The sequence below is a fragment of the Halyomorpha halys genome, unplaced genomic scaffold (assembly GCF_000696795.3).
Source record: "Halyomorpha halys isolate HHAL.00 unplaced genomic scaffold, Hhal_1.1 Scaffold824.1, whole genome shotgun sequence".
In the NCBI taxonomy this organism is placed as follows: Eukaryota; Metazoa; Arthropoda; class Insecta; order Hemiptera; family Pentatomidae; genus Halyomorpha; species Halyomorpha halys.
In genome coordinates this window covers 469236-482645 of record NW_027104663.1, presented here as the reverse complement: position 1 = coordinate 482645, position 13410 = coordinate 469236, and the positions used below count along the sequence as shown (strand labels likewise).

The 13410-nt window shown below is 31.6% G+C and overlaps 1 protein-coding gene across 1 annotated transcript in view; it reads left to right on the top strand.

Moving 5' to 3' along the window:
• The first annotated feature begins 222 nt into the window (after positions 1–222).
• The window catches only part of LOC106686462 (uncharacterized), a 38795-nt gene continuing 25607 nt past the window's right edge, over positions 223–13410 (top strand). The window contains exon 1 of the mRNA XM_014429798.2: positions 223–372. Coding sequence (XP_014285284.1) covers positions 228–372 — 145 coding nt within the window. The 5' untranslated portion in view covers positions 223–227. The remainder of the gene's footprint in view (positions 373–13410) is intronic.

The following is a 13410-nucleotide window of genomic DNA, read 5'->3' as shown; positions in this document are numbered from 1 at the left end:
TGAGATAGGACTAATGTTCCATCAAAGTTGCACCAGCCACTCATTAATGATTCCACAGAAAACCACCCCTGACAGAAGAGGGTCGCTGGTTGTTTCACCCCCTGAGTATTTCGGGGCGGTCAATGAGAAACATGTGTTCGATGGCAGTTGCTCGGGCCGGCGGGGTGGGGACGTTGCTGTGACGTAGAGGCGCAACTCAGATCGCCCGGAGACTCAGTCAGGTTGCGATGGCCGAGCAGACCTTCAACATCAACTTCGTGCGCGTCGTGCGCAAGCACCCTTGCGTCTATGACAATACTATGAGGGAGTACACTCTGCGCCCCGTCGTAGAAGCGGCTTGGCATAGTATAGCCAAGCAGATAGGCGAGGATGGTAAAGATATATTTAAATATATATATTATTTATTATCAATAAACTAAATTTATTAAAAAGTATATTACTTTTAGTAATTTTAATTAGCATTAATTTGATATTTATTCGACCTTTCTGAATAGATTTTTTAAGTAGCAGTAAAATGTTGTTTTTTTTAATATTTCCTCCGCCTTTAGTCTTCAAACTGAACAGTTTTTGTTTACAACTACATAAAAAAAAATACAAAACTATGAGTAAATGTGATTTTTAATAACACTTGGTAGTCTTGGAAGGAACCACGCAAGTACCAATAGTGGTACTTCATCATTGCTTTAAATTAGAAGATCCCATGGCCGTCTTCATTTTAGACGCCTTGGAGGATAATACGAGATTGTTAAGGATGAGAGATTAAGAACTTTAAGTAGGTAAGAATCTTGGAATGCAAGAAGGACAAAATCTGCAACGAATGCGATGTGTGAGAGGTTTTCAGGGATTAGTTTATTGGTGACGTAATAAGTATCAAGGATTTTGGATTGGATACAGGAGGAATTGGATGGTTTGGTTGAAACCCAATGGTCAATTCTTATGCCCAAATTAGTCTGATTTTTTCTTTATTTTTCACAGAACGGACTTTGCGTCCGCAAGAATATCATTACTTTTGGCTTCTCTCTTGTCTTTTCTTTCCTTCCATTTTACCTTATTATCTCTGCGTGTCTTTGTTTTCTTTCTTTTGTCCATGCGACCCCCTTTTTCGAATTTCTCTTTTTGACAAGAACCTTGAGAACAAGAACTTCCTTCAGTCTTTTCCTATATCTTTCTCCGTCCAGAAAGTCCTGGTCCGTTGTTCCTAGTATTTCCGTTTCTATCTTCATCTGCATGATGTCCTTGTATCCCCGGATATTTTGGAAAATTTCCTTGTTTAGTCTTTCTGGGCCCGTGGAATTTGAGTCTCCTGATACTTATTTCTGTTTCTAGGTCCTTTGCATCTTTATAGATTTCTTTGTTGGGTCTTAGCCTTTTTCCTTCTTGTGTCCCTTTGGGGTCGTAGATTCTTCTTAGGATTTTTTTCACACTGAAGGGTTGATTATTATTATTACTTAATTGGTCCGATTATTATAGTTAATAAGAGTTTTTGTAGTAAATGGGCGGTTGAGAGCGTTCGTCAAGTAGATGTTGTAGTAGTTGGAATCTACAAGCAGCTTCAGTATGGTTATTCCAAGCAAATTTCCTTTCAAGATCAAGTCCTAAGTGGCGAATCTATTCAACGGGCTTTAATGGGATACTATACTGTTCTATACAAAAGCAAAACGAGGCCTACTCTTTGGGAGGAACAGCACCTCAAGATATTTGAAAATAAATTATTGCGTAAAATATTCAGGCCTCAGAATAAGTAAACCAGAGAATTTAGAAGGCTATAAAATGACGGTTTTCGTTAACAGCAACCGGTATATATAATTCAGGTAATAGCGTCCTTGCAAATGAGGGCTTATAAGGTTGTAGGGCTTAATAACAGACGGATCCTTAAAAAGGCTAATAGACACTGATTACGCGTTCTACACGCGTTAACGTCTGAGGAGTAGACCGAAACGTGGGAGCGAGGATTGCATCAAAATCTTCAGGATTTGGGTTTGGACAGAAAACCCGCAGTTTTACTAATATCATGTTTTTTTTAAATAGGCTATGGAGGTACCCCATTCTGATTTCTTTCGTTTTTTTTTTCTTATTAATTACTAAGTAACCCCTTTGTAGTGGTACATATTTTAATTTTAATATCTCTCTAGCTATTAATTACTAAGGGGTTACCTTATATACCTAACGGTGAAACAAAATCCATTTTACAAATTAGATAACTGTTCATTTAATTGTACTACTGGTTGCTCAAATGGTATAATTGTAATTTTATAACTCAATTATTTTTTACGACCCTTTTTCATTAGTCTACCTTAAATGTAAAATAAAAAATTTCACGGTATTCTCTAAAAACGTTTTTATATAGCAGAGAGATTTATAGACAATAAATTTATTTAATATAAATTTACATAGTGTTAATCAAATGATGTAATGAAATTAATATTTCATTTTCTAATATCTCCCTAATCCGGCTGAGTAGAAAATTGTTTTCTTTTACATTGTAGCCTTGAGTCAACCCTGTAGGTTCTGGAGCCTTCCTGGGGTCCACCCAGTCTCATAATTTGGCCACCCTTAATTGGGTAAAAATCTGACTGTCGAGCGTGATTCTGACCAAATCACCTTGCACAACCGTTGGTCTAGTAACAGTACTCCCTTACAAAGTACTGAACCCCTGACCCTTCATGGATTGTAGTGGTACAGATTTTAATTTTAATATCTCTCTAGCTACTTTTCTTTAGAAAGTCTCTGAAATGATATCGATAAAACTTTTTTTCATTGTTCATAGAAACCTCCTAGCATGGTAATCAACCTGATAGATATCCCCCGAAATAAAATTACTGAGAACAAAAAAATAAGATGACTAAAACATTTACGATTTAATATCGTTCCTTAGTATTAATGTTTTTAGCCACATCAAGTTATTATCTTGAAACAATGGAGGACGTACTAAAAATTTATTTTATTTTACTTACCAACAAATTATACTAGCTAGTTCACATTAATAGGAATTCTACACCAGAACATTCCAGCCAATTACTTCGGATGACTGTAGAGTAAGGAACACAAGATACGGTCCGAAGGTCGCGTCAAGCAAGTGGGGGCCCGGCCACTTTAAGATTTTGGAGGCCCTCCAGAGTAGAGATGGGGGCCTTCTAATTATTGTCTGAACAACCTTGGGTTATAAACAACGTGCTACTTAAATTTTTTATTTATTCAATGAATAAATAAATCAAATGTGTTTTTTTATAAAAAAAAAACAAATACAAAAAATTGATCTATACAAACAATAAAGAACTCATAGACAATGGGAAAATCTCTGTCGAAGCCTGTGTGCAATTTTAACATAAACAAATAAATAACAAAACATAAATTATCAAATACGCTTTAAAAAATCAACAAGTCAATAATTCAATGAGTATGGTAACAGGCAGACTGAAAAGTTCATAGGCTGACACATACATGGCGCTACTAGTATTAAATCCATATGATTTTTAGTTAGCCCTAACCTTCAAAAGATATCTATATAAATTTGATAGCTGTCGGACTATCAGTTTGTGAGGATTTCGAGTGGAGCAACATTGAAAAAATAGATAAAAAGGAATTTTCTGTGTTAATAAAGCATGGCTTTTTTGCGGTACAAAATACTGTTTAAGCCAAGGCTTGACTTGATAAACATTTGTGGCGCTAAGTTTAAACAAGGCGAAATGACTGACGACGATGCACGCAGTGGACGTCCCAAAGAGGCTGTAACCGACAAAAACATCAAAAAAGTCCACAAAATAATTTTGGATGACCGTACAGTGAAGTTGATCGAGATAGCTGAGACTCAAGTGAGAACGTGTTGAACATATCGTAAATGAATATTTGGGTTGCAAAAGCTCTGTGCAAAGTGGGTGCCGTGCGAGCTCACAATCGACCAAAAACGACAACGAATTGATGATTCTGAACAGTGTTTGGAACTATTCTATTGTAATAAACCCCAATTTATTCTCTAGATATAGCCTCCAGCGACTTTTTCCTGTTCTCAGACCTCGAGGGAATGCTCGCTGGAAAGAAGTTTACCGCCGAAAAACAGGCCTTTTTTGAGGCTAAAGACAATTCATACTATAAAAATGTTATCGAAAAATTATATGACCTCTATATTCGTTTTATTGCCCTCGAAGGCAACTATATTGAATAATAAAATCAAATTTTATAAAAAAAAAAAAAAAATTGTTCTATATGTTATCCTACGAACTTTTCAGTCTAACTGTTATTTATGTTCAAAGAAACAGAACAATCATATAAAATTGTAACAAACTGCAGTGTGGCATTGATCCCAACTGAGCTCTTTCAAGTGTAGCCCGTAGTATATAGTTGCTAAGAGCTCTCCAATTAAAGCCTTTTAATAAACTGAATAATTGATCTGGTGAGCAGATCCGCTGCCCAAAATATTTTATTATAATTTCACTATGTTTCTGACTTATTCCCAAGAAGGATATGATATCTTTTCTTTGGAATTACATACCGAGCAGTTACCGACAGTAGGGGTATTCATGACAAATCATGTTAAATGGATATTAAATATTTATTTCTTTTACCATGGTTAATCGACATAAAATATAACATGGTTGAGAGTCCGTTACTAGGTCTATTAAATGGAGAATGACGTAACGCAACAGACCAGCTAACCTCTGCACTATTTTATTTCTTGTTAAATGATAAAATTTTAAATGTTATAAGTATACGATTGGGAGCAGCCCTATTTAAAGTCATGTCAAATGCTAAATGCATAAGAGCTCCTATCGGATTTTTTGAGTAACTTGTTTTAGAACCCTTCCTTCCTTAACTTCATGTTATTGTTTACTTCTAAGTTTAGATTAAAGTAATATATTACAACATGACTAAATTGAATGAAAAGTGAAAGTTTGGCTATTGAGTGCCTTGTTGATCTTATAACTGGTGAGGAAGAGAATCAAGATGAGCTAATTGACAACTGTCATTACATTATTATTATTTACATATATTGCTTTAATTAAGAAAAACATCCAAAACAATACTAACAAAATCAGAATACAGACTACGATCAAGTAACCTAACGCGACAACACACAAACGGTGTGAACTTAGCTGGTCTGTCGCCTGACGTCATTCCCCATTTAGCAGATATAGTAACAGACTCTCAACCATGCTATATGTTATATCGTTTTAACATGGTAAAAGAAGGAAATATTTCTCTATTTAACATACGTTTTTCCATTTAATACACCCTTCATGGTAGCCTTACTTATATGACTTTTCAAACAGAAATTATAGCGAGAAGGTTGGTCGATGTAAGGCATGTCACAATCTCACAAGAAGAGATCATAACACAAAAATAAAAGGCAATCCTTCCCCTCCGGACCCGCCCCGCTAAGACCCCCGGAGAGCGACGGCCCTATATCACTTTTGAAATATTAGCCTAAAATGGGAGGAGACAATTTTATGTTACTTAAATCGATTGATATTTAAAAAGCGCCATGCTAAACTAAAGATCTTGAATAACCCTTTTGTTTTGTTTTTTCTTTTATATTGTGTTTTGGACGTTTTTAAATATGAGAATCAGTAGCTTAACTTTCACAATTCTACTTTTCACTTATTTTAGGCATGTTGTAATAAATTACTGTAATCAAAACTTGGAAGTAAACAATAACATAAAGTTTGGGAAGGAAAGATTACTAAAAAAATCCGCTAGGAGCTCTTATGCATTAACCATTTAAAATGACTTAAAATAGGGCTGACTCACAATCATATACTTATAACATTTAACATGGTAAAACATTTTACATTTAACAGAATATCATGAATACTTTATCATGCGTCCATGGTTTTACAGCGGAAAATCGATCACATCAAAATTATTATTTAAATATGGCGTTTCTGTTAACATAGAACGTAAGCCTGCATATAAAGAAAAATCAGAACTACTGTATAATTTATTTAATATTTGACATTTATTTAAAAGTAACAAAGATAAAAAAGAAAAATGAATCCTTTACAAGAAGTATTTTTCTTGATTTTTGACCATAAAATCATTGCTTCTTAAAAGTACTTCAGTTTCTACCAAAGTCAGTGATTAACATACCTTGAGGCAATTATGCTTCTTTGTTATTGCTAGTAATAAAAATTACCTTATAAGAAATTTCATTATTGGCTACATTTCGTATTTTTTATTCTCATTCTAATCAAATTCATATTAATGATTATGCGATATAGATGTAATTATTAGGATAAAGAAATAACTCATGACTTAAACATTAAATGCAATATTTGATATTACGACAGCACTACCACCACAGCAAATGCTACAGTTAACATAACTTTAACAGTCGCGGTTACTGTCACCATCGAAATAGCCCTTATTTTATCAACACGGAATCGGGTACACTTCAGAGAGTAGACCTAGGTAACAACAGGATTGTGTTAGGTCTGACCTTGTAGCTGTGGGCTTTGATGAGGTTCATTGAACTTTTGGGTACCTAAGGCTCTTTTCCTCCTTCTGTTTTTTATTATTATTAGCAAATAGAATTTATAAAATTTAGTTATAATTTTTAATCTAGTAATAACTATTAAACAATCAGTGTTACCGATTCTCCTGACAAAAAATATGTACTTGGCAGCTTAAATACCCGTTTTATCCTACAAATACTCACCAATATACCAGCTTAAGAAGAATCAGTAACGTCGTCATAACTGCAACTGTATGATTGTACTGTCGCTCTAGGTGATAGTTGATTGTACAATTAAGTGAAATAACGTTGACTATCACACGTATACGCCTTTACAGTGAATATTATACAGTTTCAGTTATTTTAGCAAAAGTAGCCGCCACTACTATGGTGTAACTGTTTGATACTAATATTCATGACAGTATTTACTTTCATTCTTGACTGTAATGTCGCTCTGTGTCTCGCGTGATAGTTGATAGTACGAGCAACGTCTGTGACTAACAGTCATGGCTGCTAAGTTTAACTGTATGCGTACACCACGACAGTGAACTGCCACACCATTTCTTTTTTTTTTTTTTGATCATCTTCTTGGTCATTTCTGACATTAAAATTACCTGGGGGATTATCAAGAGGTAACCAACTTCTTCTAATTATAGTGAAGGGTTAATCCCCCATGGTGAATACGAACTACCACCTATGCAGTCATGAGGTATTTGCCCAAAAAAGAAACCACCCCTGACCCTAAAAATTAAACCAACCCGAGCATAAAAGAATATGGCTTGTCCTTTCCTATTTTTGATCCTGGGTACGATCTTGCTTGTTAGTAATAGAAAAAGTGTCTAAGGATTAGCTAAAAACCAGTTGAAGAAGTAGTGCGACACTGCACTGGTGCTCTACATATATCGTAAAGCCATTTTTCCCGATCTCAGCCAATTACTTGCCATGCTTAACAATATTTATATAGGTAGCACTGCACACAATACTAAAAAATAAGGAATACAATTCTGTTGTAAATGAAATGTAGATTTATTACACGAACCAAATCATTGTTGAAAGTTTACGTCAGAACGGCTGATTGTTTATTTTGTACTTGATAGGTGGGGGAACCAGAAAAAAAAAATATTATACCTGTATATAATAAAAAAGAATGAACTGTGTTAACAGCAGTTGTTTTTGTTCCCTCCGTCCATTCACTGAAAGTACTTTGGAAAATATTGTTTTCATATATTTGGCCATAAAAAACAAAAATTGTAACAGCCCTGGGCCTCAAAAATAAATCTATCTCTATATTTATTTTATAGGAAAATATTTCCGAAAGAAAAAATATATTTCCGTTGTTTCTTTCGTTTGTTGATCATTCATCGCTTATCATGAAAATAATGAAACCTGTACATTTTAATGAAATAAGGACCATCTACCTTTTGAAATTATATAAAAATGGACTAAACAAAATAAAATTATGAACAAGAGGTCAACAGAGAAACAGAAATGGCTTACAACTATTATTTTCCGACGTTTCGCCCCAATTTGTTAAAGCTTCATCAGGGCTAAAAAGATACAAAAACAACTAACGACATTTAGACATTGTAAGATAATACTATACAAAAAAAGTAAGTTAAGGTAGGGTAAAAATTATGTAAAAATAAGTGAAAAGAAAATTATATAATAAATTAGTATAAAATAAACAATGATAAAAATATTAAAAAAATATGTAAACTATAAGGTTAAAAAGTACAGGAGACGCAATAACAAGTAAAAAAAGAAAAGTAGATTTGAGAAAAAAAAATTAACACACTAAAAAACGGAAAATAAAGAAGTAAGTTGAGATTAAATAAAGGTCTAAAAGGATAAATACAAATCAAATTAATAATAATGATAATAATAAATGAGTAAAGAAAAAATCAGGACCCCACAACTGTTCAAGATGACAGCTTCAGAGATTTTGATAAAATATCAGAAGTTTTTAAATGTGGAGGGGGAGGTAGGTGACCGTTAACAGTTTTATATCAATTTAAAACACGACACGTATATATGAAAGTGATATTAAAATCTGATGAAAAATGATACATAAAAATAATACAAGGAAGAGATATTTAAATATAATTTTTTTTTTATAATCGAACTTTATTTATTGATAGATACTACAATCTGCCATACCGTTGTGGGCAATAGGTCATAGTGATGAATCATCACATTCTTACTAAAATAAAATAAAATAAGAATGAAAAATAAATAAATGAAAAAAAGTACATAAAAATAAATAAAATCTCTTATAATACATAAAAACAGAAGGATAAATGAAAATAATGAACATAATCAAACTACGTGTATGAAAAAATAAGTAAATAAAATAAAATAATGAAAAAAAATCAAAGAATCTCTAGTCACACTATGATAGTGTGTATGACACTATTTACACAATCGACCTGAGGATCTCTGAGCCCACTCTATCCCCCACATGTGAGGGGTAGAGCAGAGCCCATAAGATCCCAGCGCATCCCTCTCGCAGCATCACTAGTAATATAAATATGATAATAATAATATTGGAAGAAGATAGTTCACAGTATAAAGTAGATTGTAGAAAGATAGTCTGGGTGGCAGTCAATAAAGGTATCAAAATAGTAAAAGAAAACTATTTATTGTTAACCAAGTTTCTCCTCACAAGGACTACTAAATTGTCCTTTGTACTACAATCAGACAGTTTATAAATAGTTTTCTTTTGCTATTTTGATACCTTTATTGACCGCCACTCGGACTATCTCCCTCCGATAATAATAATAACTATAAGAATATCCTAATTTAGGAAAAACTAAATATAATTAAAATATAGTTAGGATGATAAAATTAATGTTCTTTATTAATTTATTATTATCATAATTAAGTTTATTTTTATTTATACTTTCTCGGTCTTTATTTAATTTCAACTTACTTCTCTATTTTCGGTTTTTTATGTATGTTGAATTTTGTTTTTTCAAATCTACTTTTCTGTTTTTAATTGTTATTACGTCTCCTGTACGTTTTAACCATATAGTTTACGTATTTTTTAATATTTTTTACTTTACATTAATACTATTTTTCTTCTGTTCTTTTATTTGTATATTATTTTCTTTTCACTTATTTTACATAATTTTAACCCTACCTTAATTTACTTTTTTGTATAATAATATCTAACAATGTCAAAATGTTGTTAGTTGTTTTTGTATCTTTTTAGCCCTGATGCAACTCAACAAAGTGGAGCGAAAAGTCGGAAAGTAAATAGTTGTAAACTATTTCTGTCAGAAAATAATAATTTTAAATATAAAAGGATGATGGTTAAAAGGACTCAAATAGTAAATAAACTATTTATTTTGAGCCTACGTTTATAGAGCTTCCGTAGGACTTAAAAAGACAGAGACAACTAAAATAATATAATAAACAAAGAGAATTGATAACAAAAAGAAATGAAACAATAGCTGAAAAAGATTTTAAATATGTGAAAACTTAAATTTTTTCTTTGTAGGAAAATAGGCGGTCAATAAAGGTATCAAAATAGTAAAAGAAAACTATTTATTGTTAACCAATGTTTCGTCCCACTTTGCAGTGCTTCGTCAGGACTAAATGAAAAAACAAGATACATACAGTTTATAACTAACAAAAGATTAAAATAAAAACAATGTTTTTAAAGTATATTAAAAAAATGTAATAATAACATTATATGGAAGTATATACATGTAGGTGGACTGGAAACAATTCACTAATCAATATAACCAGGTGTGATAGTCTATTATTATTCTTTGTTAGTCTAGGTTTGTATTTAGAACTTTTATCAAACCCGGCAATCCAGCGAACTTTTAGCCACCTGGACTATCTATCTTCCTACAATCTACTTCAAACGGTCAACTATCTTCGTTCAATAGTAATAAATTAATTGTTTAACTGATAAAATACGTTACCTAAATAATAATATTTAATTGCTATATAACTAGAACATAATCATATAATAGATTAAAGAATCTTTTATTGAATACTCGGAAAACATGAAACATTTTCCCTTTCCACAGCAAAAGGTGATAATTTGGAATCACTTGATTAGTTTTGATAACTACTAAAGTTTTTATCAGTTCCTGATAAAATATTTTCTCCCTTTGTTTCTTTTAGAATATATAATATATTTATATTATAAAATAAATCTAATCCTCCCTAAGGGTTAGCGGAAGAAGTGGGAAAACTTTCCTTGTTTGAATCTGACAGGTACTTTCCCCTATGTTTATTAATTTTCTTAATATTTCCCTTTTCCATATTGGTGGAATTTCAGTCGATATTGGGCATAATTTGAGGCAAGTAAACAAAAGAAACAATTGCAAGAAAATGCAGTATTTAGAAGTAAGTAAAGAGTCTGTTATTCAATAATTGAAGTCTATTGTTTATTTATTTATTTTTAATGCTTAGATTGTTTTAAATAATACATTTTGGGTTCTCCGAAAAATAATAAAATTACGAATATGTGTAATTCAAAATCATTAGAGAAGCGTTATTAAAACAAACACTGTTTTTTTAAAAAGAGTTGCGGTCTATGACCACTTAATTTACTCTTAGTTCGTAAAGTGTATTTTTTATTCAATTATTTTATTAATTTATTTGGTAAGAGTATAAGTAATAATTTTATTCAATACAGACATTTTGAACATTACACCTTAGCACTCGTTCTCCCATCTGAGGGGACAACACAATAGTACAAGAGCCTGGATGAAAAAAAGGCAGTTGTTTCACCCCAATTTTTTATTACTTTAATGAAAACTGTGTATAATTACTAATATGGAATATAATAATTAATAATAATAATATATATAATAATTACTAAAATGGAAGAGTTTGCCAAATATAGGTAGGGGGGATAAAAAATGGTGGCTGTTGCAAGACCTTAAAAACATATTAATTTTTCAGTCCGGGCTCTTCTTCTATAAAACTACCAACAACACTAGAAAATCTAAAGGAACATTAATAAAGAAAAGTAAATTTGCTGAAATATTAGCCCTACTAGAGCTATTTACGTCCAATAGTTCTCGAGATATTGCTTTTTAAAAAGCAACATTTCTTAAAAATGTACTGAAAGATCAGTAGTTAGTGAATTTATTTTGAAAAATCTATATCTCAAAAACCATTTTACGTACGTCTATTAGCACTCAAATTAAAGCTAGTTTAATGGGCTATAAAGTAGTTTATGATGTTTATCTTCATAGGGGCAATAATTTTCATGATATTTGCTAAAATAAATTGATTTATAGTAGTTAGGACAATAAGTTTTATTAAAGAAAAACTTTATTTCAGGAACCATGGGATGTACAAATGTCTGCCAGCACTCAAGTTTAATTTACTATAAAATATTTTATAACGTTTATCTTTGTAGTAGTAGTTTTTTATTTATATTTGATATTTACAAAATGTTAATTTTTAGTTGTTCGTATAAAATGTTTGATTTTTGAAAAAGTATATCTCTAGACCCATAAGACGCATATACGTCTACCAACACTCTGGTGTTGCTAGGTCAGCTAGGTCTGCTAGCACTAAAAATAAAGGGAATTTAACTTACAATAAAGATGCGTATCTTCGTAGGGATAGTAGTTTTAATGATATGCGAATATAAATATAAATCAGGCAAATGAAAATTTCTCGGAGCGACTATAAATCAATTTATTTTATCATGATGAAAACTACTGCCCATATGAAGATAAACGTCAAAAACTACTTTATAACCCATTAAACTAGCTTTAATTTGAGTGCTAATAGATATCTGTACGTCGAATAGTTTTTGAGATATAGATTTTTCAAAATAAATTCACTAACTACTGATCTTTCATATATTCTGTAAAACATTTTTATGAAATGTTGCTTTTTTAAAACCTATATCCCGAGAACCATTGAACGTAAATAGCTCTCTTAGGGCTCACATTTTAGCAAATTTACTCTACTTTAAATGATTTTATATTGTTGTTGGTAGATTTAAAGATATAAAGCTCTGAATGAAAAATAAATTGTTTTAACGTTTTGCAACGGCCGCCATTTTTTATTCCCCCTACGTATAGTTGGCAGTCATCAATTTTGACTAGTAACTATACCTAGTTTTCATCAAAGCCATCAAAACTTGGGGTGAAATAACTGCCTTTTTTGTCCTCTTGGGCTCTTATACTATAAGTCTAGCATATCACTCACCCCTCTGAGGGGACATTAAAATTTATAAGCGATTAGGGAGTATGAACTTATTCCAACGCAATGTTTTAAGAAACGAATCTTTTCCTGTAGTTTCCTATTAAATAAGCACAGAAAACAAATCAAAAGATGATAAAAGAATCAAGATGCATGATAAATAAATCGACCTGTTTTACGTCGAATGAGAACGTGCGAAGTGCATTTCTAACAGACTATACACTTCTCTAATCCGTTCAGTAATATGCAGAATTAATTGGCAAAAATTAGCTATAACTCAAACTAATAGCTAAAATTGCCATGGATACGACACTTATTCATGAATGAACCATTGAAAATAAATATCGTATCCATGACAAATTTAGCTAATAGTTTCATAGTTGCCCAACTCTGGTTCAAAGATATATATAAATTGATAAGATGATAAAACAAATTCCAAAAACTAAGAAAACAAATTTACAAGAACTTACATCATACTGGAGCATTATCTAGTAATTATCTCTGCAGTGATTAGACTCTGTTTTTGAATTCGTTATTTACTTTTATAATTTCTAAACCATTTACATACTTATCTTTTCTTTCAGATTTTTTTTAGATTAGATTTTTGTTCAGGGCGATCAACATCTAGGTTATTACACCCTTTTTACTTCATCTATCTTCTTGGCTTATAGTTAAATGTAGACTATTTCCTTGTTACACTGGTCGGTATTGGTGGATTATATTTTAGTATAAAGTTGTGTTTCTTTGAGAAATTTTATTATTTTGTCTATGGATTCTTC